The sequence below is a fragment of the Chondrus crispus genome, genomic scaffold (genome assembly GCF_000350225.1).
Source record: "Chondrus crispus Stackhouse genomic scaffold, scaffold_58, whole genome shotgun sequence".
Classification (NCBI taxonomy): domain Eukaryota; phylum Rhodophyta; class Florideophyceae; order Gigartinales; family Gigartinaceae; genus Chondrus; species Chondrus crispus.
Genome location: NW_005178551.1, coordinates 350,716 through 376,220, shown reverse-complemented (window position 1 = coordinate 376,220; position 25,505 = coordinate 350,716). Strand labels below are relative to the sequence as shown.

General features: G+C 55.0%; 2 protein-coding genes across 2 annotated transcripts; both read right to left on the bottom strand.

Annotated features, from left to right (window-relative positions):
* Positions 1–16: 16 nt before the first annotated feature.
* CHC_T00007001001 (hypothetical protein) lies at positions 17–1,066 on the bottom strand. Its single transcript, XM_005710367.1, has one exon. It carries the CDS (start codon positions 1,064–1,066, stop codon positions 17–19), a length of 1,050 nt encoding a protein of 349 aa, XP_005710424.1.
* Positions 1,067–8,315: 7,249 nt separating this feature from the next.
* Positions 8,316–8,627, bottom strand: CHC_T00007000001 (hypothetical protein). The gene has a single exon (XM_005710366.1). It carries the CDS (start codon positions 8,625–8,627, stop codon positions 8,316–8,318), a length of 312 nt encoding a protein of 103 aa, XP_005710423.1.
* Positions 8,628–25,505: the final 16,878 nt, after the last annotated feature.

The window sequence follows — 25,505 nt, the reverse complement described above, 5'->3', positions numbered from 1 at the left end:
GTTGTTTGTACATATTTCACTTCCTGCATAATACTTTCAAAAAGCCCAATAGCCCCGCAGGTCGACCCGAAGCGTGTTCCATAGGTGCTCGCAACAAAGAATAAATAAACCGTATTGGGGCAAGCAGTGGGTGCGCAACGACCGGTGGGACGGCTGTAGTCCAGGTCGTCGTCAAGAAACCGTTGACGACGATGTCTCCTCGGGACGTGTGCGGATTATACAACCCACCGCCTTTCACCATGCCCACGCTAATTACTCTGTCCATCGTACCATTTGCCACAGTGAGAAAATCGCCAGGACGTGCCGTCGCTGCCGCCGCAGCAATCCCGTTTAGATAAAGGTAGTGGCCACTTGTAAGTGACAAGGACCCCCTAGACGATGTCTCCAGGCGCACGAAAGTAGCGGAAACCTGCCTATCGCGATGGCTGAAAAAATAAACATCGGAGTAATGATCATTCGTTGACGACATTACCTTGTCACCAAGCCCCAGGTCAGCCATTCGCCTTGCTTTGCCATCCTCAAGCTGCACAAGGGCATCGCCTGGGAAGCATTCCCTTGGATTATCATCTGTGGTCCCCGCCGTTTGACCAGGACTAGGACTAAGTTGACCATCAATGCTTCCTGCACTCTCAGCGTCTTCGTTTGTGGGGTCTGCGCTTCCATCACCTTCACTGCTGGCCCCTCCATTTCCTTCCTCAAGGTCTGTCGCCGAAGTGCTCGGGACCGGGGATGGGAACTCAAGAGTGTCGTCCACGCTAGCTCTGAAGAGACAGAAGTCTGCAAAATGCTCGTACGTTACATACATGTACCCGGGCTCTACTTCGATGCCGGTAACGTCGTCGCGTTGAGCAGCAGCGTTTGGAGGCTTGTACAGAAACCAACTGACGGCGCTTGCATTGAAAGCCCACTCCCCGCATATGCGCGGGGCGGTTTCCACGCCGGCGAAGAACTCGAGGTCCTGTTCGGTGACGAGGGAAGGGAGCTGAAGGCCCGCTGAGAGTAAGGTCGGCCCGTCTGCTAATGCCTTGCCGCCGGGGCCGTTGCACAGGAAGCCGCTGGCTGTCATCGACCGTGCCGGTATGTATTTGCCGTCCTCGGAAATGCCTTTGATGTCGACGCTGGCGGGACATGCTGAGCGGCGACCTTGGATCAGATCGTAGCTGCGGATGAGAGAGGAGGCGGAGATAGATGCGACGTGGGTGCATTGTGCAAAAATAATGATTAGTGCGACGGAGAGACGCGAGGCGGTGAGGAAGGACATGCTGCGGGTGGCGACCCAGTTAAAGAGTAGTTTTGCTTTGGCTGGTGAGATTCGAAAAGTGCTCTCGAGCGTTTCTCAAGGGCAGGCGTCAATTGGGCCCCTGTTGTTGAGGATGTGCCTCGTGAAAGCTGAGTGGAAAAGGGATACGCAATGCTGCAACGCGGAAAGATGATTAAGACGAGATTGGAAAATTGGGTAGAGCAGATAGATTCGAAGGGAAGAATTACGAACAGGGGAGGCGATGGGAGGGTGCACAAGCGAGCTCGGCGAATGTGGACCGATAGGTGCTAGAGCGTGGGGGCATGGTCAAACACGACAGTTTGGCTGGAAGGATGGTGCAGGGGATAGGGGTAGCGCTACTGGTGCAAAAGTGCAGCAAGCAGTGCTAAATAGGAGGGGAGACAGGGCGGCGTCGAAGTCAAAGAGGTCTGCGGTGGAGATTTGGAGTGATGAATCAGCCGATGTGAAAAGTATGGTACGGCTACCAATTTGGGTAATGGAGGTCTCGAGATATGCGTGTCACATGCCTGCGAGACGAGGGGTTTGTGGAATAAATTCACGTGGATGGTGTGTTAAAATAGGACTTTTAAAATTTTGCAGAAATGGCGTGTATCTTATGTACTACAAGGGTACTGTACATACAATGTACAGAGGGGGTCGCTCAATAGTGCCTACTTTAGTAGTGCTTCCCTCTATATAGTGTTATGGCTCACCCTCTGGCACAGGTTATCATAAGCTCACACGTGTATCATCCGGCATGGTTCAGTACTCAAAGGATGAAGTTATTTAGTTGTGTTATACAGGCTTTGTTGTGTTTATGTTAGCAGTGTGCTTTGTCCCCAAATATATGTATTTGAGCCTCCTTTATATAGTGCCATTCCCCCAATAGTGCCATAGCTAGGGGTATGTCACGCTATAGCACTATATCGTAGGAGGCACTGTAGTGGAGTTCCTCGACTTTGCGTTCATGGTCACTCCGGTCTGTCGGAAAGTTTCTTTGGCCTCCACTTGAGGCCGTCCCGCGCCTCATGGATCAAAATCTTGACACTGTACAGCACTGCACATGGACACATGCGGTAACCTTACACTGTGCTTAATTGTGCTGTATTAATTGTTAACATATTGTACTGTACCCGAATACTGTAAGTCTCCCTAGATTACAGTACTGCACAGCCTCCTCATATGCGGCTAGTGTCTAGTGTCTAGGTGACAAATGGCCTCATATGAGGCCAGTTTTTAGGCGGGCTTTTGCAATTCGAATAATTGTAGAAATTTATCGCTACTGTAGTGAAAAGCTTACGATTAGAGTATTAAACGTTGGCAAACCAGAAAACATTCAATTCCGTATCTCAGTCTTCCCTACTCAACACTTTCATCTTCCTCTTCCCAAAATTTCTTCAAAATGGTGAGCGTCAATGATCCTCGAATTATTGCAGGTAACCGCGTCCACACTCGTGCAAGACTGCTCACAGCTCAGAGTAAATGTCGTCGCATGTATGGAGCCTCTTGGAAGATCAAGTTGGTCACGGGAACTGTCATTAGCATGAAAACTGACAAAGTGAAGGGTCGCAGTGTCACTTCAGTCAGGGCTAAATGGGAATTATCAGATGGCGTCAAGGAAGTCACGCTTCGCATAGCTAACATCAAGGCTGGTGAAGTGATGGACCTGATCGATGACGGTCCTGAAGATCATATCCAGCAAGAAACTGAGCATTATGCGCAACCGGAGCCTACAGAGGACCGCGTGACGCCACTGGAAGGAGCACTCAGCCCGAGTACGAGAATCTCCGAGAGTGACGAAATGGATTCCCAAGATGGCCTCATGAATGTCCACGGCCGGGCCTGGAAGCGTGAGGAAGTCACGATGCATTTAAATGGTATGATACCGCCGAGAAGATGGAAGGTGATCGGACCGATTGATGAGATTATATCCCGTGGTCACAGTCCATCTCAAATGCATCCCATGGACTACTTCATGTGGATGTTCCCACAGGAGCACTTGGCATTAATGGTTTCCTACACCAACGATGCAATAGAATCAAGGGGACTTCGCTTGACTACAAGAGGTAAAATTTTGAAGTTTTTCGGGGTGCTAATCCTTATGACTCGGATTGAATTCAGCACCAGAAGGTCTCTTTGGAGCTCACAGGAAACCAGCAAATATCTCCCGCAACCTCAATTCGGAAACATCATCTCCCGCGGAAGATTCGAGGAGCTTCGTCAGAATGTCACGTTCAGCTTTCCAGCTGACTCAAATGACAGATGGGGTATGATCAGGGACTTCATGGTCGCAATCAATGATCACAGAGCATCACATGTCATTCCATCACAGACCATCTGCGTTGATGAGAGTATGTCACGCTGGTATGGACTTGGAGGAGATTGGATTGAAACCGGTCTTCCTCATTATGTGGCCATGGACCGAAAACCCGAGAATGGCTGTGAGTTGAAGACTGCTGCATGTGGAAAAAGTGGAATCATAATACGAATTGAGAACGTCGTCTCAGCTGAGGAGACTTCTTTAAAGGATTTTGAAAGTGACCACTTACACGGAACCGCAGTGACTTTGAGGTTGTTACAGCCATGGTTTCACACCAATCGTGTTGTCTGCGCGGATTCGTACTTTGCTTCTGTCCACACGGCTGAATCACTTTATGAGAAAGGTCTTAGATTCACAGGTGTAGTGAAGACATCTACCAAGAAATATCCGATGAAATATCTATCTCATCTGGAGATTGCTGAAAAGGGAGAGCACGTCACACTAGTTTCGAAGCCGGTGGCCGGGCCTCATCTCATGGCAGTGATGTGGGTGGACCGAGACCGCAGATACTTTATTAGTTCTGTCGGAACATCCAACGAAGGAACTCCAATCTACCGCGAGAGATGGCGTACACGTCATGGCGTGACAAGAAAAGAGGAATTGTCTATCCGTATTCCCTCAGTCTGTGAGCAGTATTATGAAACTTGCTCTCAGATTGACCGCCACAACAGATCTCGTCAGGATGATCTCGGCTTGGAAAAGAAGTTCGAAGTCAAGGAGTGGTCTATGCGTGTCAACACTTCTTTATTGGCCATTTGCATTGTGGATGCATGGGAACTGTATGCAGGTGCAAAAGGAGATGGTTCTAAGATGTCTCCAAATCAGTTTTATTGTGAGCTTGCTGACCAGTTGATTGATAACAAGTATGATCGTATATCGTTACGTCAGCGAGAATCAGACAGTGCTGTTGAAGATGAAGATGTTGGGTTTGGCAGTGGAATTGGTACTCACCTAACTCCAACCACTCGCAAGCGTAAAAGCGCATCCAGCGAGGAGACTTGTGCTCTTTATCAATCCAGATGCAATATTTGCAAAGGTACAAAAAAGTCAAAGTTTATTTGCTCAGCCCGCAAAGCATATTTTGACAAAGAAGTATACCTTTGTCATCACCAGACTGGGCGTGACTGTTTTAAGAAACACGTCGACGAACGTCACGATCTTACTTACAAAGGTAAGTACTATTAGTGCTTAAAGCGTTCTAGGCCTTTAAAACTGACTAAATGGGTCAGCATTTGAGTAAAATAGAGCAAAAAGAGATAAAAAACTCCTTTTGCCCCCTATGGTTCTATCCTGCGTCTAAAGACTTGCTTGGAAGACCTGCAGCCGTGTCGGAATGCCCCTTTATGAGATGTCACCGTATTCAATCTCATGTTCGAGTGGGCGCTATAAAGCGTCCTGGGCTGCAGGTCACGAACAAGAACCATCGAGATCCCCGAAGGGATTTTTCGACCACTAAAGTGCTCAGCGAGGAGTTGAACCCCGGCCTCTAAGACTCAGCGATCCTTGCAGACCACTGAGCTGGCTTGTCAGTTACTAACTAGTCGTTTATAGTTGTCTTTATAGTCGTTCAAAGTTCTACTTCGTAAAAATTGTGCTCCTTTTGTTCTATACTTGCGAAAATCTTAAATTTTGTTTAAATTTTACTGTAGAGCATTTGACCTCATATGAGGCCAGGCTTGGCCTCATATGAGGCCGGGTTTTTTTTGCAAAAAAGTATACATTAAATCGAAATTTTATAAAATCAGTTTAGACACCATTTCTTTAACCAATATTCCCTCGGCAATAGCCTCCTGCAAAACATCGGGATACTGTAGCAGTTATGAATACACAGAAATACTAAGAATCTAATATAGTTTCAACAATCGGATGATATTTTAAACAGGCGTTTTGGTTTCGAAGATATCAACAAAAAACGTTTTGATGTTCTTTAAAAAAGCTTCTTCTTTAGGTATTCTCAAAAAGCCTGGAAAGAACGTGCAGATCTCACCAAGCTCCACCCTTCCACAGCGCAGAAGTCAACTGCGGTGGCGAGAGTATCTTTTCCATTTTGTTCAGCTAGCACAAGTCGAGAAAAATTAAGTTGAAAAGTGACCTCATATGAGGTCAAATGGCCTCATATGAGGCCATTTGTCACCTAGACACTAGTAACGCTTTCGGCTACAGGTCTTGTCGTGCAAACCCCGCTTATCGCGTGGCAGCTCGCTGTCCCTTGTACAGTCAAGGGAGGATTTTGTGAGCTGCCAAGAGGGGGTGGGCGTCTCTTCGCCCACGTTACAAAGAAAGACGAATCTTTTACTTTGCAATACCCTCTTTCTCTCCTTTCTTTTACAAGGGGGGGAGAGGGGTAAGGACAGATATATTCGCAAGCAGCGAGCGTCCAGACGGCGGCGCTAACCGCCGTCGGCTGGAACGCAAATCTAATAAAGGAATGAATTTTGGCCCGATTTTGACACGTGGCGTTCGGGGCGTGAGCGCGTGCTCGCGCTACTGTATATGGTGCATACCCATCTTGCGCGCTCCCTCTGCCGCAATGACTCTCTCTTTCTCTCCAGCCCCTTTTTCTTCCGCGGCTATCCAACGGCTCACAGCGAGCGTGCTACGACATGTTTCAAAGGTTTCCGCTCATTTGCTTTCCTGCGCTGAATATGCGATCAACCATATCAGTACAGGGGGACTCCTCAATAGTTCGCATTTGAATAGTTCGTTACGCCAATGGTTCGCTTTTCTGACGATGTCACGGCTTCTCAGACGTGTACACGTGTACCTACTCAGACCGGCGCGGCCACCAAAAAAAATCTGGAACTCTGAATCCCCCCCACTTGGTGCAACCAGGAACCGTCAGATTACTAAATCGCCAGTTTATGAGAAGTGTTCAAAAACCCCCAATTTTCCCAATTCACCACTCCGCCACTTCCCAGGCCTTGTTGTTTGTACCCTATCCATGCGTGTGTCTGGCTGCGGGGTAAACCCTACCGAGCGTGCCCACGCACTTCAATCCCACCACAATCTCTTTGCCCAAATGGCCACCATCCTCCCCACACCATCAGACGGCTCCAGGCCGACCATCCCTTCAGGCCAAGCTGCCCCTCACCAAGCTCAAGCAGTGGCCCAAGTCGCGACTGCCCTCGACACCGCCGGCAGCCCCTCGTCCGACACAATCGACCTCGTTTCCGGCCCTCCCCCGCCTCTCGCATCGTCAACCCCTCCTCTTCCTTTACCCTCTCAGCAGAATCCTGCGCCGAAGCCTGCTAAGCGAGGCTCTACGCAAACAAGGGCAGGTTCTTTGAACTATTCGAAAGAATATATTAAAATGCTGCTGGAGTTCGTTGGCGCAGTAGAACCACTAGGTGCAAATCATGGGGCTATAGTAGCGGACCGCTACGCTACGTGGGCTGTAGAAAACGATCGACCTCCAAGAAACCATGACTCAACTAAGAACAAGTTCGACAAATTGGCAAACGCAAATAAAAAGACAGGCGACCCTTCATGCCCCTCACCGGTTCGCAAGGCCAAGCACGTAGCGCGTGCGATCCAGAACAAGTGCGCGGCACGTGTTCTAGGAGACACCGATGAGGAGGTTGAGGAAGATAGCTTGGCGGCGGGAGGGCATTGGGAAACTGAAGAAGCTGAGGGGGTTCACGTTATAGGAGCGCGTCAGAAGAAACGAAAGTAGGAGCTACAGGGACCACAGCGACATCAACACCGCTGTCGCACAACTCTACCAGCACCGACAAACAGTTCTTAGGCCAGTTTGAGAAGATGACAGACCACATGGGAAGCAATTCTAGATCTCTGTTTGATGGGGCAGGTGAGGCTGGGGACGCCATGAGCCACGAAGACATCAAGAAGGCCGTGAAGGAGGAGGTCCGTGAAAGCCTGCTACCCACGAATGAGCTGCTGCGGGAGATGTCGGACATGATAAAAAATCTTTCGCAGGATAGAAACAAGGTCACGCCTACGGCGCCTATCGACGAGTGACAGGAAAAGTGAGATGGGTGAGTGGGCAGGGGGGAATGCAGTAGCAGGCGGCTGCTGGGATTGCTGCTGCAGCTGGAAGAATTGCTAGGAGGGGGAAAATCGGAAGCATGAGTGCGGTTCGTTGCGCTTTCTGCTGTTGCTGGTTGTTTGTCTTGTTCCTGCCTTTTTCGTGCACAGCCCTACGCAGACCTAGCCGGATGAGGTCATTGAAATAGTTATATCGATGATTTGCAGCCAAGCCAGCGAGGCGTTCGGTCCCTTGCTCCATGTACAGTAACAGCCTGTACCCACACGGAACGTATGGGCCATGGGATTGGCGAATACGGAGTGAATTAGGCTTTATTCGTTCTGTTGTCGAGCGTACTTGGTTCTAATCTCATTTAGACCAACAAAACCGGTACGAAAGTTAAGAAGATGGCAACATAGCGTTAGTAAACGAAGTCGGGTTGTTGAATCTGCAGGGAGGGGGACTTTCAATCTCGAGAATGGCCCTTTTAACGTGCGAATACCCCATTCAGCCGTTTGGCGCTCACTCGGCATGACCCTTTGTAGGATAATATCTACAGCAGCAAGGGAATTAGAGCACGGGATGTCGTGCGTCTTGTTGCTCTTACGGCCCCTTAGAATCTTTCCATTCGTAACACGGACATTATTAACGAATGCGCTGTCTCCCAGAAGCGCCATTCCAGGTTTAGTAAACTCATCCGAAAGCTTGGGATAATACAACCCAGAAACCGCTGCCAATTTGGTATCATGCTAGCTACCGGGGTAGTTTACCGCAGCATGGATCAACTCCCGGAAAAAGTTGAAGACGAAAAGGTTTGTGACTTCGACAGCCTGGGTGTATCCCTCAAAGTAGGCATTTTGCAAGTTTGCGTTTGTAAAGTCCGCACAGGCCATTCGTCCTCCATCTGTCACGGCAAAAACGCCCTGTAACAGCGGCTCATTGATTCTGTTATTTTCCAAGGGTGCTGCCGACGCTTTCTGATCGTCGTGAGTAGGCCAGCGGATCTCGAACTCCTTCTTACGCTTTACCACACGCAAGAGAACTTCTAAACTGTAGTCCATCCACACACCGATGCTGCTCCCTACGATTCCGAAAATTGGGCACAGACTGTACATCGTACCCGTAGTCTTCAAGCACCAAAGGGCCATTCCAAGAAGATCTACAGTATCCAGTAAAGGCTTTCGCCCTGTTGTTTTCGGTCCTTGTCTATACGGGCTTCCAAAATTAAACCGACTGCGCTCGGTTGCCAAGTACGGCAGAATGTTCTCCAGAACGAGCGCCTTGGTGAAGTTTGTACTCACCAAAAAGTCAACATCCAATCCGCAGGACAGCATCTGGTTCCATGGGGTAGCCTTCTGATGACGTAGCGGGCGCAGCAGGGCGGCGCGGCGATATTTCGGGGGTGGCCGTGCGCGCCTCGCTTTTTGACGACCTTGACAGCGGAATCGCCAACGGATTATCTGCCACAACCCCCATGCAGCTGCAAAACCAGCTACACATGATGCAACAGCAGCCGCTCGAGCCCGACGGTGAGAGCTCAAGGTCGCCATGGTGAGTTTTGCTGCGCGCACTGCGGCTTTGCGGCAGCTTTCCCATCTGCCGAGTGCCCTACTTTGGCCGGTTTATGACCTATTCCCAGAATTGGTTGGCAAGTGGCGAACTGGATCGACCCCTGCGGGGCCGACCCAGATGATGAAATCTGGCCGGCGCGCGCCATATTTTGAGGCCTGTGATTGGCCTAAATGTAGCGAAGTGGCGAAGTGGTCATTTCTGCTTGCACCCACTGTCCTCCCTTAAATTGTTCATGTGGGAATACAGAAATTGAAGTTTATTTGTTTAGCCCTAAATCTGGGAAAAAAGGGAAATTATCCGCGCGAAGCGGCGGCGGGAAATCCGGCGAGATAAAAGTCCGAGGGTGGTATCTCGACCGACCCTCGGGGGTAGCTTGCTACCCTCTTACAGCGCCTGCGAAAAGTCGCGAGACTCTTCGTCCGAAGTATCCCCGTCCCCCTCACTCTCGCCACTCCTTTCTCCCGCCACTGCCCGCGAAGATCGCGGCTACTACTAACCTCATCGTTCCCGTTCTCCCACAGTTATGGGCCCAGGGGAAAGATGAGCAAACTATCAGGATTCTTCGATCCGCCCCTGTTCGCCGCCGATGGCGATCTAGAAGCCTGGCGCAAAAAGGTTGGACAGTGGGTCGACTCACTCGAAGTCGCCCACGATCAAGGCACGGATCGCACTTTTCAGACGATGTTCAAGCTTCTGGGACGCACGCTCTATGAGCGCGGGCTCCCAGAAGCTCAGAAGGCGATTGTCGATGAAGCCCAGTCTAAAGCACAGCTCGACTATCTTCAGATGGATGATCCCGGGCAAGCGGCACTGTTTATAGTCGAGCTTGTCGCTATAAATCCACCGATCTCCATGGTCACAAGGCTCATCGCATCATACCAGAAGGTTACATCGTGTCGCCGAGACAGAAACGAGAAGCTCTCCAGTTTCGTTTCAAGGTTCCGAAGTTTGGCAGCCAAGCACTTGCTGCACGCCAGCACTTCTTCTTCTTCGCAGATAGGTGAAGTTTTGGCCATTTTCCTCCTCAACAACGCCAACATAGAGGAAGAGACCTTAACCAACGCCAAGCCCCAACTAATCTCTCATGGAGAAGCCCGGAACAAGGAGGAGTCGGCAGTCGGCGACACCGGAAAGGGTATCCAAGGTGCATCTCGAGGAAGTTCTCAAGATATCTGAGAAGCTTAAGAAGGTTGACGTTCCACTCCGTGAGTCCGAGTCTACGGCCGATGAGTACAAGAAGGCCCTGTCCGATTTCCGATCGCAAACCATCAGTTTCATCCGCTCCTTGGACATTGCAGTCCAAGACCTAAAGGTGACTGCAGAGAAGAATGCTGCCAAAACGTCAGTCGCTGACTTGTTCCTGCCGCGGCACACTTCTTGCAGGCTCAACCTTGACGACGCGGTGATCGTGCTCAGAAATCTGACCCAAACAACCTCAATGGATGCTCCCCAATTCTCTATGAAGAACGTTCAAGCTTTGGTTGACCGCAAAGTTAAGTCCCTCATTGATACCCATGGCAAGACTGGCTCAGGAAGCATTTTTGACAGGCTATCTGAGGTCGGCCCACGTCATGGGCAGAAGAAGGACATTCGAACGGGTCCACCCTCTAGCCGTGGAAACGCACCTTGAGGCAGTCGCAAGGGGCAGCTGTCTTCAGACCACGAAACCCAGTCCATTTTCTATGACTGCGGGGAGCGTGGTCACTACAGAGGAGAAACAGAGTGCAAGGAACCCAGCGCCTTCACCATGAAAAAGAGGACGCGCCGGGACCTCGGTGACGGGAGCTCTGGAGCGCACCCCTCGTTTTTTCGGAGAGGCTCCGGCGGCTCGTCAAACAGGCAAGCCTAGTCAGCCACCCGGAGCCACCTCCGATATTAATCCGAGAATTCCGGATCCAAATCCCATTATAGATCCGGGATGTCCCGGAAGTGTTGGAGGAATTGCTTGCGCCGCAGCCCTCTGCACTGCCATTAACATTCCTTTCAAACTTCGACGACTGGACTGTGAACCGTTCTTGCACGGATATGGCAAAAGCTGTAGCGACGCCGAGGTCACTATTGGGGTTTGGGACCTCCCCGTGGCCGACATGAGTGGGACGGAGGCAGAAATTCCGTTCTACGTCACGAGAGGAGATGGGTTCCTGTTTCTGGGTGACGAGATCCTTCACCGGTCTTACCAGCTTGGACCAGAGAACCTTTTGGTTATTCCGAAAGGCGTGAGAAACCTCTCGTCAAAACGTCTCACGTTCAAGACGTACACCGAACCGACAATGTCGAGTGACCCAGATACGGTTCGCACATTCCTTCCAGTCGTACCGTCCAAATTTTGGACTCCAAAACGTCCTCCTTTGTGACGTTCTTCTCCACCGAAGTCTCTATGCGTCCAGCATCCCACCAGCAGTAACCATGAAGGCAAGGTTTCGATATGGCAGAATCGCCAGTCGTTTCGCCAACAAGCTTCATGGATATTCAAACCTTGCTTTTCAAGAAATGGTGACGCTGTGCCGTCGAGGAGGTGTGATGACTCCTGTGCTACAACAAGCACTTCAGAGAGCCGTAGAGAAGTGCACTAGCTGCAAGGAAAAAGGCCGCCCGCTCCAATCGCGGAGGATATCCTTTGGGAAAATACTCACCTCGTTCAACAACCATGTCCAACTTGACTTCTTTTTCTGTGCGGAGTTTGAGGAAGCCCCCATCTTGCACATGGTGGATTTCCATACGGGGTATTCAGTAACATCCCTGATGCGGACCCGTGAGATGGACGAAGCAGCTCGGCAGTTGGAAGTCGCATGGATAAACTTTCACGGTGCACCGTCAATTATATCGGAAGACATCGAGTTCTTCAACTCCCGTTTTTCCGACGCCCTAAGGTATCTCGCAATACGTTTTGAACCCTGTCCAGCCCGACGTCATAACAAACTCGGAGTTGTGGAAAGGAAGAATGCCGTTGTCCGTGTGCTGATCCAACGTCTGCTGAAGCATGCGTCAAACTCTTCGGCGTGTGTTGTCGACTCGGTCAAAAGGAAAGACGTGGTCTCACGTGCCGTGTTCCTCAGCAACATTCTATACGAAAGCAAGACACTAAGCAGCTTCGAGATGACTCGGGGTTACCCTCCGTCGCTTGTTGGTCTTCCCCAAGCAAAGCTGGGTGCTGATCTTATCACTGCGCATAACGAGCAAGTGGCACGAAGAGCTTTGAGGCTTCTCGATAGGTCCCGATCTCTACAAGTGGTTCAGGCTGACCAGCTATCACGTGGTGACCCCGTGTATTACTTCAAGCGAGGTCCCAAGTTTGGATCGTGGGAACACCCCTACGTGCGCAACCCAAAGTCTCACTTCGTTGTCCTTTCAAGGCGACAAGACCATATTGGCAAGCCTATAAGGGCGGTATATGAGGATGTCCGGAAAGCCCCGTCCGCTCCCCTACTGGCTGAGTTGGATGGCATGGACTTCGTATTCCCGCGGTCATACTCCGTCATTGATGAGAACTTTGAAGAAGGCATGTTCCCTCCAACATCGGCACCTCCCCCGCTCTTCTCGGAGTTAGAAGATGTGCGGAATTTGGATGACGTGTTGCCACCAAACAGACTGGAAGCTTCTGCAAGCCGGGGAGAAGCAGCAAATCAAGCCAGCCCCCCCGACTTGGAGCCCCCCGGCGATCCGAAGGACATCTCTGAGTTCAGGGAAGAAGAGGCGCTGTGGGCGACCCACCCGACATCAAGGAGCTTACTAGCATCCTCGAAGCCGACGAGGTTGAACAACCCTCCACTCGACGTCAATCCAAAGTCCGTCAATCGCTGCAACTCCTTGTTTGGAACACGGATCCAGTCTCACCTCCAACCAGGAGTCTCGATTTAAACTCAACACACGAGCCTCCACAGCCGGAGAAAGACATAAGAAACGCTGCAGTTCTAGCTCCTTCGAATCTGCATTTCCACCTTGCATCGTCGAAGCAAAAGGTCCTTCAACAAATTCAAGAGGTAGTTGGGAATAAGCCCACCTCTGAATTCAAACTCCGATTTGCTCCGCGAGGGATCGTCGACCAGGCCGTAGCATAAACACCCACAGCGAGAGGGGTGTATGCACAGTTCGACCGAGACCCCGTCCGATCCGGAAGACGGGGATGAAGCAGGACACTAGCTAACGGCACCGGGCAGCGAGCCCGAGTAGCGTGGTAGAGCGGGAACGGGGAGGACGCCTGTACGCGCGAGCGGTTCGACGCCTCGACGCCCCGGCGCGGTACTTGGTAACGATCCAGTACCGATGGGCGGAGGCGGAGCCGGCTCGTGGGCGTACCGCGTGCGTCCTCAACCCGCGCTCGGTGCCGCCTCTAAGGTAATTAGCGAGCGTCACCTTAGAATAAGCGAGAAGTCGGACCTTGACGGTCGGTGGGTGACAAGTCCGTGCTTGTCCCCCTCCACCGCCGCCGGTCCGCTCCATATTTAATATACAAAACAATCTATCATAACCCTACAGTACCTCGGTACTGTAGGGTTATGATAGATTGTTTTGTGTACCGAGGTACTGTAGTGGGCTACTGTAGTGCAGGTCGGTCTGCACTGTAATACTGTCAGCTATGTCGAGGCTGACAGTACACGTATCACCCGTGGTGCGTGCGCGCTTCGTTCGCGCGTGGTACACGTGTGCACGTGTATGCGCGTGTCCCTGGTCCCCGTGGTGTACACGTGGACACGCGCGGTTGTACTGTAGAGCGTCGAGCTCTACAGTAGGGGATCCTGTTGTTGATCCAATCCAACTAAAAAGCCCCAAGGGGGGGTTATACTACACAGGCCATAGCCGAAGGGAAAGAGAACTACGCACAAGCCGAGGCGTACAAAGAAGTTCCGTATGGGGAACTTCCACGAAATGCCAATGTGATTTCCTCCCACCACTTCTTTCAAATCAAGACTGTAGTGGAACGCGAAACGTGGTCACGTGCTAAAACAAGGGTCGTTCGTGCGGTCGTGTACTAGGTAGCTAGGGGGAAGTGGTAGAGGCTTTCGGGCGACTGTAGAACCTGGGTGTGCTCGCGAACCACGGAGACTAGAAGCGAACGACGCGGTGCTCTCGACCCAGCGGGGGTAACACACGGCCAGCGAACCACGCGCGCCAGCAGGGAGGCAACACGCGACGTGGCCACGAGAGTCCTAGGGCGCGAGCGAGGAGAACGAGAGAGCGTGAACGAGAAGAAGTTAGTTAGTACCGCGCAAATCCGAGAACGAGAGTCGCGTCCTTGGTCCTTGGTTACTTGTCCCCAAACCCACCCGGCGCAAGCGCCAACGACACTATATGCTGTACTAGATCGCGGTCGAGATGTAACAGCTAGAGCTCACGAGGTCGCGTTATAATACACACGTGTACAAGCGCGGTAGTAGGTCCACGTGTGCGCGTGTCGAAAGCGAGCAAGGCTGGTGTAAATGGGCTTGGTACTGTACGTCGGGGTACTTGAGTTATCTAGATACACGTGTACACGAGTAGCGCGAAAAGGGTACTACAGTGGCACGGGTTTATACCACAAAGACCGACGGAGAAGGAGGAAAGCTGAAGCTGAAGTGTCGCCTTGTCCCACACGGGAATAGGGATCGAGACAAGGAGTTTGTCCGCAAGGACTCTGCTACAGCTCTGTTCCCAATCATTAGAATCGTGCTATCCCTTGCGGCGATAATGTCCTTCTCAATTGCCTCAATCGAAATCAAGGAAGCTTACTTGCAGGCTGGTCCATTTCCCAGAGACATATGGGTCAGGCCGCCTAAAGGTTGGGCCTCGTGCGCCCGCACAGTCTGGAAGATCCTCAAGCCTGCATACGGGATTGTCGAATCCGGACGCCTATGGCAACTCGTTGCCAAAGAATGGATGTCCACTCAAAGATTCGTACAAGTACCGGGTCTTCTCCAACTCTTTGTCAAATACAATCCCGCGCGATCGATGGACCTCCTTGTGGCAAAGGTTGTCGATGACTTCCTTGTTGTTGGTGTCCTTCTCCTCATTCACCAATTTCACAAAGCCATATTCCGCAGGTTCATTGTCGGACGCTACGTTGCGAATAAGGACTTGGTTTTCAATCGTCTTCATATCCACCAAGAGCCTTGTGGCTCGGTGAGCATTAACATGCAGGAGTACGTGGACAAAATTCTTCCAATCGAAGTGTCAAAGGAAAGGAGAAGACAGAACCAAGACAAGTGCACAGCTTCAGAGTTGACAGCGTATCAAGCTCTTCCTGGAAGTCTCAACTTCCTCGGACACGGCATTCTACCACAAGCGGCTTTCGCCGCCAGCTACCTTCGGCAAGCTGTTGGGCGCTTGAATGTGGCCGACCTCATAAATGGGAACAAGCTGCATGCTGAGATCAAAGCGCTTTCGCCGATCCTCTCATTCCGCACGCCGTCGTCCCTCTTGAATCCTTCCTACCTCGCTTTCTCCTATGCCAGTCAAGGTAGCTCCTCATATGGGCAGACAGGATATGTCTCCGGCCTATACCTTGTAGTATAAACACCCCCAACGGAGGGGGGGTGTATACTCAGTTCCTGCGGAGACCCCGATCGGAGAAGGGAAGCAACCCCAGCTAACGGAACCGGGAAGCGGGCCCGGGTAGCGTGGTGGTAGAGCGGGTTCGGACGGGGACGCGCGCACGGGCGGGTCGATCCACGCCTCGACGCCCCGGGGCAGCGCTGGGTTACGTACCAGCGCTGACGGGCGGAGGCGGATCTAGGCTCGCACGTGTGCTCGCGCGTCCCCTGCCCGCTCGGCTCCTAACTAGATACGGGCTATTGTAGGCAACCCGATCTAGAATAAGCGGGGCGAGCTTGACCAAAGGCGTAGGTTCTGGACAAGCTCGTGCTTGTCCTCTCCCCTCCGCCGTCGGTCCGCTCATATTTAATATACAAACCTCTATAATAACACTACAGTACCGAGGTACTGTAGTGGTCTACTGTAGTGCAGGTCGGCCTGCACTGTACGCTGTCAGCATCGGTGCTGACAGTACACGTGGTACCCGTGTGTGCGCGCTTCGTACGCGCCGGGTACACGTATGCACGTGTGCTGTGGGGCGCACGTGGACACGCTCGGTGGTACTGTAGAGCGTCGGCCTCTAAAGTAACTAAATCAATCGTGATCTAATCTAAAGAGAGTCCCCCAGGGGGGGTTATGCTACACGGCCCCCCCCACAAGTGTGAACGTCCTCGTTCACATGTGTTTGTAGGGTGGCTCGTGTTTTCCTCTCCGTCTCGACCCCCATTTTTCCCATAGTCTCTCGCCTGCGTCCGTCTCTCACTTCCTCGCGTGTCGGGCGCATCGTTCCTTACCTTCTCTCCCCGCTCGCATTCCTTCCGCCGATTGTTCCTCCTCTCCGTCTCGACTCCAGCGAGGTCGCCTTCCCTGCCTGTGGTGCGCTCGTCCTCTTCCTCCTGTACTCTGGTCCCAGCCGCGTCGCGCGGTGTCAACACGCGCCAAGGCGTATGGGTTCTTGCCCGCTCGCCCGCGCGTCGAGCGCGGCGACTGCCGCTGTAGGGGGTTCGTCGCCCTCTGGTGATCCAGGCGCAGCGCCATGCGGAACGACCACGGTCTTCGGACGGGCATGGGGAATGGGCGTGCGTTGGTAGTCGTCGCCGATATCGGTGGCGCGCCGGCGCCGCTACCTTCTGTTTTTTTTGTTCCCCCAGGCGGCTAACCTGCGCGTGGATCTGCGTCGATGATCGGTGCGGGCGATGCCCTTACCTTTTGTACTCCTCGCCGTCGGCGGCGAGGCAGGGCGTGCGACCGTCGTCCTTCTCGGGGGCCCCTCGCCGTCGATGTCGAGGGAACCGCGCGGGGCTGCTCTTATACTTGGTACGTCTCGCCGTCGGCGGCGAGGTCCTGATACCTGACCGTCGAGGGCGATCAGTCGGGGAGGTCGCTCCCCTCTTCTCATTTACCGACATCGTCGTGAGGTGGGGTGGCGGATGACGAGCATGCGTGTACGAGCATGCGCCCGCCTTCGTCGGTTTCGTCCCGTCGACGATCGCGAACCTTTCGGAAGGTCGCTCGCGCCGCGTTCCTAGTTCACACTGATCCCTCGAGTTGTCGGCGGGTTACTGGGGAGAGTCTTCTTACCCCCGACCTCCCTCCGTGTTGGGAAGTCGTTCCCGTCTCGTCCGGCCCGCCTTGCTGTCGAGCGTAGGGGATCGTCAGAGCGCGGCCACGTGGGTTCGTCGTACGGCATCGGCCGTGGGAGCGGCGCCCCCGGCGGGTCCGACTAGCTTATATATCGTCCCTGGGTTCCTCGCCGTCGGCGGCGAGGACACCGCGCTCGACATAGGACTTTTCGTTCGTGTCCCTTGACGTACGTGGCGGGGGAACGAACCCGCAGGAAATGCTCTCATACTTGGTCTTCCTCGCCGTCTGTCGGCGAGGGACTGGTGCGCTGCCGCCGGGGGCGCGCCGTACGGCATCGGCCGTGTGCGTAGTGCGGTAGGCGCTCTCGCCTTGCTTGTAGGTCTTCCTTGGTGCCCCTCGCCGTCGGCGGCGAGGGCACAGCACGCGGTAGTGGCTCTTCCTCGGCGTCCCTCGCTGTCCGCTGCGAGGGCGCGGCGCGCGGCGGAGGCTCTTCTGCTTGGCGCCCCTCGCCGTCGGCGGCGAGGGTACAGCGCGCGGCAGCGGCAATTCCAGCGTCGTAGGCGATTCCACGTAGGTGCGCAGCGATGCGGTGATGCCGCACTCCAGTGCCGGGGAGGTCTGCGCAGATGGACTCGCGTGCATCGGCGCGCGCGGATCGGCGCGGACAGCAGCGACGGCGCGCGGCCCGTACTGTACACCTCGCTGTCCGTCCGTCCGCATCACGTGTTGCGTCTACGACGCGCGCGGCGCGTGTCTGTTCACCGCTGCACGCACGCGACAGCCCCAGCTCTTGATCAGATCACCGAAAAAATTGCAAAAAATCCTTTCCCGCGAAAAATTTCCAACACAAGTCGTGGTTGGTGCGCTGTCCTGAACATGCAAAAATTTCCTCAAAAATTAAAATCTTGGTTGCGTCGGCGATTGGCTGTGCCACGCGCGCGGATCCACGTACAGTACAGTACACCAAAAGGTGCATGCACCTTTTCGATACCGGCCAGTAGCGCATGCGCTTGTCTGTACAGCGCTGCACCTGACCGTGATTAAATCGCCCAAAATCATTTCCAAAAAACATTTCCCGCGAAAATGTATTTTTGCCAAAAAATCACAGCGCAGTCCGTGACGTGTGGTGCGGCCCCATCACGTCAGCGCCAGCGCCAGCAGCCGCCGGAGGTCCGCCTCCAGCAGCGTCGCGCACACTCCGCTCTCGCACCAGCTCTCGTTCCGGCGTGGTTCCTGCTTTCCTCATCGGCTCACGGATCTGGTGTGAAATTTGCGTGTGTCTTGGAACCCAAAGCGGCCTCGTCGCCCTCTGTCCCTCATTCCTCGGTACACGTGTTGACCGCCTTTTTTTCTTCTTCGTACTAGGGCGCCGCGGTGTCGGTTCTCTGGGGTCCCCCGTCTTCCCTGTAGCGCGCACGCAGGCGTGCGCTCGTGCTCTCAGCTCCCGTCCGTTTTTGCGCCAACTTCGGTGTCTGGCGGCGGTCGTGAAAGGGGTCTGCGCTCATGTAATACTTGCGCGTCGGGGTTCGTCTCCAGTACTCGATTGGAGCTGGGAAAACTATCGCGTCTCCACTTCTCGACTGCTTCTTCGACCGTGGCTCTCCTACCTCGTAGAGGAGTCGGGCGCGGTCGCTCCGCTTCTCGTAACAAGCTACTGTCTCCCATCGGTACGGCGAGCCGTGTACCCATTACCGCAATGGGGAGGTGACTTCCCTGACGATAGACTACGCGGTCTCGTCAGGGTCTCTCCTCATCATCCGAGAGGACTTGTTTTCGTCTTGTTTTCGTAAGACAGTACGAGCTGTCTTCGCTCTCGCGTCTTGTCGGCGACGTCGGAAGCTGTTCGTTGGCTTGACTTGTGGCTGCGTGCCGGCGTCGTCGCGCCCTCTGGCACTGGCTCTGTCCGTCAATACGTCTTGACGTCGGGCGTCGTCCGATCGCGTGACCCTCCGATGAGGGCAGCTGTCCTTCCACGCCTCTCTTTCCGGTATGCTCGTGCAGCCTGACGTTTTAATCCGCGAAGGAGCGGTTGAGGGCCCCCTCCTCAATCGTGAACGTCCGCGTTCACGTTTGAGTTGAGGTCCATGCCGGTGCGTCTCCGGAGGCGTTGGGCGTAACGAGACACCAACTCCTCCGAGACGTGAGTCCGCGCAGTCCAGGTGGGCGTGTCGTAATCCGCCCACTTGATGAGGAACTCGATAGTTCCGTCTTCCATATCTCGGTGCTTCAGTAGTCGCTCGACAGCGTACTGGGTTCCCTCTCTGACCTTGTCGGCAAGGTCAGCTGGGGTTGTTGTGCTCCCCCGTGGCGCGTCCGTCGGCGGTGGCGCGTACACGCAGCGATCTGCGGAGACCCGCTCAGTGACCCCATCACGATCGATCGTGATGGTTCGGCGGTCGTTCGCGAGGACACGGTAGGGTCTAACCGCCGGGGAGGCGAGCTTGTTCGATGTCCTCCCCCCATCGGTGGGGTTGAGGTATACGTACTCTCCGGGACGGAGTCGCGAATTGATCCGGCGTATGCGCTTATCGAAGTCGCGCTTGTAGCGAGCCGGCGTCCGACGCAAGCTCCCGTAGGCCTTCTGGATTGTCGAGTCCAAGGTCTTGAAGAACTCGGTGCGTTCGTTCCCTCTGTCGGCAGGGGGCCCGTCACCGTCAGCTCGTCGAAGCGAGAACTCCGGCGGTGGCCTGCTGAGCACAAGCTCGAACGGCTTCGTGCCGGTTGTGCGGTGTACGTGGGAGTTATACGCATACGTAAGCGGCCCCACGTACACGTCCCAGTTATCTTGATGCTCGCCTACGTAGTTGCGTAGCATCGCAGCGATCGTTCGGTTGTATCGCTCGACTTGCCCGTTCGTCTGGGGATGGTACGCCGATGTGTACATATTAGTAATCCCCAGAACACGGCACGTGCTGTGGAAGAACTTGGCGTTAAACTGCGGTCCGTTATCCGACAGCAACGTGTGCGGGACGCCGTACTTAAACACCCACGATTCGCAGAACGCAACTGCGACGGTGTATGCCGTTATCGTGCGGAGCGCAACGACTTGCGTCAGCTTGGTAAAGCGGTCCGTGATCACGAGCAGGAACCGTTTTCCTGATTGCGTCTTGGGGAGTGGCCCCAAGATGTCGATGGCCAGGCTCTCGAGCGGCCCCGTAGCTGGAAACAATCTCAATCGGTTGAGATGTTTCCTCAGCTTGACCCGGTTCATCGCGCAGATTCGGCAACCTCGCACTGTGGCGGCGACATCTGCGGCCAGATGGGGCCAGTAGTACTCGCGACGGAGCGCGTAGTACATACGGTTCTGGCCCGGGTGCTCCGCGATGACCGGGTTGCGGCACAGGCGAAGGAGCCTGGCGCGGAGCGTCCGAGGTACCGCCACCTGCACGATAGCAGGGTCGAAGGGGTGTCTCTGCTTGAGCACCCCCTGGTGGTCCTCGAAGAACGCGGAGTCCCGCGACTCTGACTGTCGTGCCCAAAACGGTTTGGCAGAAGTCATCCACGCGTTGCTCGTCAGCAATCTCCTCTATCGTAAGAGGGGCCATAAGGTCGTCCTGCGGTGGGGAGACCGGGGAGTCGAGCGCGCCAGCTTCGGGGTCTTCGGCGCGCTGGATGTCGGCGGCGGGCACTTGGCCGGGGGTCGTTCGAGCCGATCCCTCCCTTGTCGACGGTGTCCTCTCTGCGGAGCTAGGTCGGCCAGCTCCTGCCTCCCCGACTTGATCGGTCAAGTCGGTGAGGTGTAGCGCATATGCGATCCCCTCGGCGACACGGCGATCGGTGGGATCTTTGGGGCGTATTGCATTGGCCCCCGCCTCACGCTCCGTCTTGTGCACGGGGCTTACGGAAGCCTCGGTGCCTTCACGGTCGGTCCGTGGCATCTGACCTACGGAGGTCAGGGTGTCTTCGCTTTCGTTCACACGCGCCGGGCTTACGGAAGCTTGGGCGCCTTCGCGTTCATCGCCGATGGTGGTCGCCACCGGACTCACCAGGGTCTCCTCGTGGGGCGAAGCGTGCGCTCCCACCCGAATGGTTCGAGAATCCTTGACGCGGGGGGCCGGGTTCGCCCGCCCACTGCCGGAGGAGATTGCGCAATTCGGGGCGCGTCTCTATCTGGCAGTGGTAGTCCCTGTACGCCGTGAACATTCGTTGTTCCGGGGACAGGAACTGGCACGCGTACATGGCGTGACCGTACGTACGGCATAGCCAACACACGTACGCGCTGCCATCTCCCGAGGCGAAGATCGCCGCTTCGCGTGCCTCCTCATCGGTGAGGCGGGGCACGCCAGGAGGGGCGACTCCTCCATCTCGATTCGAGATGTATAACTCCGCGACCCGGAGGTCCGTACCACTCGTCACCCTCGGGGTGTGCGCGAACGCAATCGCAAATCTTCCAGTCGATCTCGTTGATGCTGGCGTGGGAGGTCGGCCTCCCACGGGCTTGCGGCCTCGCGCATTGAGAACAGGGTCGGCCTGCCACTCATCCTCTCCTATGTGGAGGGATGCCGCAGGCGAACTTGTCGCATGCGGCCTCGGGGTTCGATTCCCCCTCGCTGCCGGTTTCGGATCCGGCAGCGGCAACCCGCGCCGGGCGCGGCACGTTGTGCCTCCCGCCTTCGCGATGCGGCGGATCGTTGGACGGTCTGTCTTCTGTTGTCCGGACAATGGTTGGACGGTCTCAGCCACTGCGGCCCGGGTCGCAGGGGCTAGTCCGGGTACGAATTCGTGTAGAATACGGACGTCTACTGGACCGGGGTGCGCGGTGAGATCCACTGGCGGGTAGCCGCCCCAGCGAGGATCGACGGGAAACATAAGTTCTCCGGATCCGCGAGCGGCTCCTCCACGGCCCGGGTCGGTACGGTACGGAACCCGTCCAGCCTGCCACATGCTTCTGGGGGCATGTGGCAGGGCTTGGGACTCGGACGCGGCTTGCGCGTCCATCGTTGGTCCTCGTTCTCCTGTGCCCCGACTGGTGACGGCACCAGTCGGGCGTTGTCCTTTCGCGGCGACAGCGGTCGGAGGTACGGAACCACCGGGCCCTCTCGTTGGGGCGCCGTGTAGTCTTTAGGCCATGGTCCGTTCCAGGTCACGGGCACGCTGCCGCGTGGACTCTAACTCAGCGGTCAGGTGCTCGAATGCACCTAGTTGCTCCGCCGAGGGGAGCGGAGCTCGTCCGTGCAGCGCGAGTAGACGGCATCCATCACGTCGATTCGGAGGGAAGTACGGACTTCCTCGATGTAGTCCACGATGCGTTCGTACATCGCCGCCGCTTGTCCTTCGGAGGACTGGGGCGACGGTTCGCGGTCTCGAGGACCTGCGTCGCCGACGTCCAACGGGGCTGATGGAACTTGCATAGCGGCCGCCCGCATATCCGCCGGTGCGGAGCGGATCGAGGCTCCGTACTCCTCACTCATCTCAACGCGTAGAGACGCGGAGGAAAACGACTACCTTCTCGGAATGATCTTCAGGATCTTCTAGGTCGGGAGACCACTGTAGTATAAACACCCCCAACGGAGGGGGGGTGTATACTCAGTTCCTGCGGAGACCCCGATCGGAGAAGGGAAGCAACCCCAGCTAACGGAACCGGGAAGCGGGCCCGGGTAGCGTGGTGGTAGAGCGGGTTCGGACGGGGACGCGCGCACGGGCGGGTCGATCCACGCCTCGACGCCCCGGGGCAGCGCTGGGTTACGTACCAGCGCTGACGGGCGGAGGCGGATCTAGGCTCGCTCGTGTGCTCGCGCGTCCCCTGCCCGCTCGGCTCCTAACTAGATACGGGCTATTGTAGGCAACCCGATCTAGAATAAGCGGGGCGAGCTTGACCAAAGGCGTAGGTTCTGGACAAGCTCGTGCTTGTCCTCTCCCCTCCGCCGTCGGTCCGCTCATATTTAATATACAAACCTCTATAATAACACTACAGTACCGAGGTACTGTAGTGGTCTACTGTAGTGCAGGTCGGCCTGCATTGTACGCTGTCAGCATCGGTGCTGACAGTACACGTGGTACCCGTGTGTGCGCGCTTCGTACGCGCCGGGTACACGTATGCACGTGTGCTGTGGGGCGCACGTGGACACGCTCGGTGGTACTGTAGAGCGTCGGCCTCTAAAGTAACTAAATCAATCGTGATCTAATCTAAAGAGAGTCCCCCAGGGGGGGTTATGCTACATACCTGCCAGCAGGGGGTGCAGGGATCTATTGTGTCCTTGACTGGATCAGTTGCAAGCAGAAGCGTGTAGCTTTTTCTTCCATGGGGTCGGAGATACTCGCCGCCGCAACTTCATCAGACAGAGGCTCGCTAATGGCGGAGAGCCTGCAATCTCTCCACAAGGCCACGGTCAAGCTTCCCTTCGTGCTGACGTTGGACTCACACGGGTTGTACTCCACCGTGACCACCCTGCACGAAGGTGCAGACCACCGGTTGAGGCCGACAGTGGCAAGGATGAGAGACTCTTTCGAGAACGGAGAAATATCTGTCATGCAATGGGTAAGCGGAACGCAAAACGCTGCTGACGCATTAATGAAGAGGAACTTGGAGATGTTCAAGATTCTTAACGGAATCATGCAGAAAGGTCTTCTAGAGGACGAGGTTGTTCAAGGCTCAAGGCAGATCAAAAGAGCATCGAGCAAGTCAATGTGACGCTCGAACGCCTTTACTCGCTGTCGTCTTCCACTACCCTCATCCTCTTTGTCCTTCTAGCCCCCAAATTATGTTCCGATGAAATCTTCTTCTTTTGTCTGCTGGTGCTGCGCTGTTTGCCAGACTTCTTCCGGTTTCTCTTCCCTTTCTCGACCGGCTGCAGCTGCAGTTCCCTCACCTCAGCCACTTCGAAAGAATCACTTCCTTGTCCAAGACCCGCACCCAAGACACCGGGTCGATTAGCAAGCGCAAAGTGCTCTACAGGGTCTACGACGTGCCCCTTCAGGGCGTCGAGATCCACTACGTGATGTAAACGCTCGTAAGGGCGTCCAAGGCGACGGTACTTATCAGGAAAACGCCAGAAACTCGATCACTCATCCACTTACTGTGACCTTCCAAGATGGAGACATCGCATTTCTTGAGGCGGTATCTTCCAAGGTTCTTCTCATTCCACAATTGTAGTTCGGCTAAGCTCCGACCTCTTATGGGTCCCTTGCGGAGCATCTCAAGCACTGAACCCTCGCGGACAACACAGCGCAACGATTTGGCGAAGGACGCACGCGCGCACTCGCCGTGTGTTGCTCGTCAGAACACGGACTCGCGTGTACGATATGTCTGCGTCCGCTCCGTCACCTCGCGGTGACCAGGGCCTCCGATGGAAACAAAGTCGTCAGGGTGGCTGGTGCAGTACCGATCCAATCACTCCATAGCCTCGACTCTCTTCCGGAGTCCAAAGACCAGCTCGACTTCCGCGTTAGACTGCCCGTCCCGCTTCACCACCTCAAGTTCGCTGGTGATTGGACTGGCTGCCTCATCTAACATCGGCACGACGCTCGCCTCTAGACTATGGAAGTCCACTTTCCAAAATGTCTTCCACCCGCTTACGCTCCTTTTTGAAGCGTAGTAACGTCCAGGGCGGAAGTCGTAGGTATTGGCGGAGGCGAACACGACGCGTCGCACCTCCCAACGCCGTTGCTCCAAGTCCAACAATCCAACTTCGTTCAACAAACGCGACCTCTCCATCACTGCAACCTCCATCTTCCTGCCCTTTCTCTCCGCCAACCAAGAAAGAAGCACCCTCGACGCTTCCTGGCCTAGGCTGAGATTTTGAAAGACCCTCTCCCGGGTGAAGGTCTGCTCAATCCCTCGAACGACCAACAGAACCTCGCTTGATTTCCATTTCCCTCCTAGCCACGCCGTCGACTCGACCGCACCCTTACCTTTCCCTTCCGTGAGCCACAGGCCCACCATCCAGCGGGCAACGCACGAACACCGATCCCTGGCCTGCCGGCACTCTGTAAGTTCGAGGAGGTCGCACGCTGACTCGCAGAGGAAGTGACCCGTCATTGGTGGAAGCTTGAAGGTGGGGAAGCAACCACGCGCGGGAGTGATGGCGAAGAAGCGGAGCGGTGATGCGATGCGCGAGGTCAACCGGCAGAGCGGTGGTGCGATGTGCGAGGTCAACCGGCGGAGCGGTGAAGCGGTGCGCAACGTCGAGCGGCGGAGCAGTGATGCGGTGCGCGAGATCGAGCGGACGCGGACGCGGAAATGAGCTTTTGTATGGCGAGGATTCGCGGTGGCGCATAGGCGGTGAGTACCGGAAGCTGTTGGTCCGCGCTTGATTTTGGGGTCCGAAAGGGCGCGG

What these genes read in the sequence shown, in the direction of transcription:
- CHC_T00007001001 (XM_005710367.1), bottom strand. Translation starts at nt 1,066, where the DNA reads ATGACAGCCAGCGGCTTCCTGTGCAACGGCCCCGGCGGCAAGGCATTA.
- CHC_T00007000001 (XM_005710366.1), bottom strand. Translation starts at nt 8,627, where the DNA reads ATGGACTACAGTTTAGAAGTTCTCTTGCGTGTGGTAAAGCGTAAGAAG.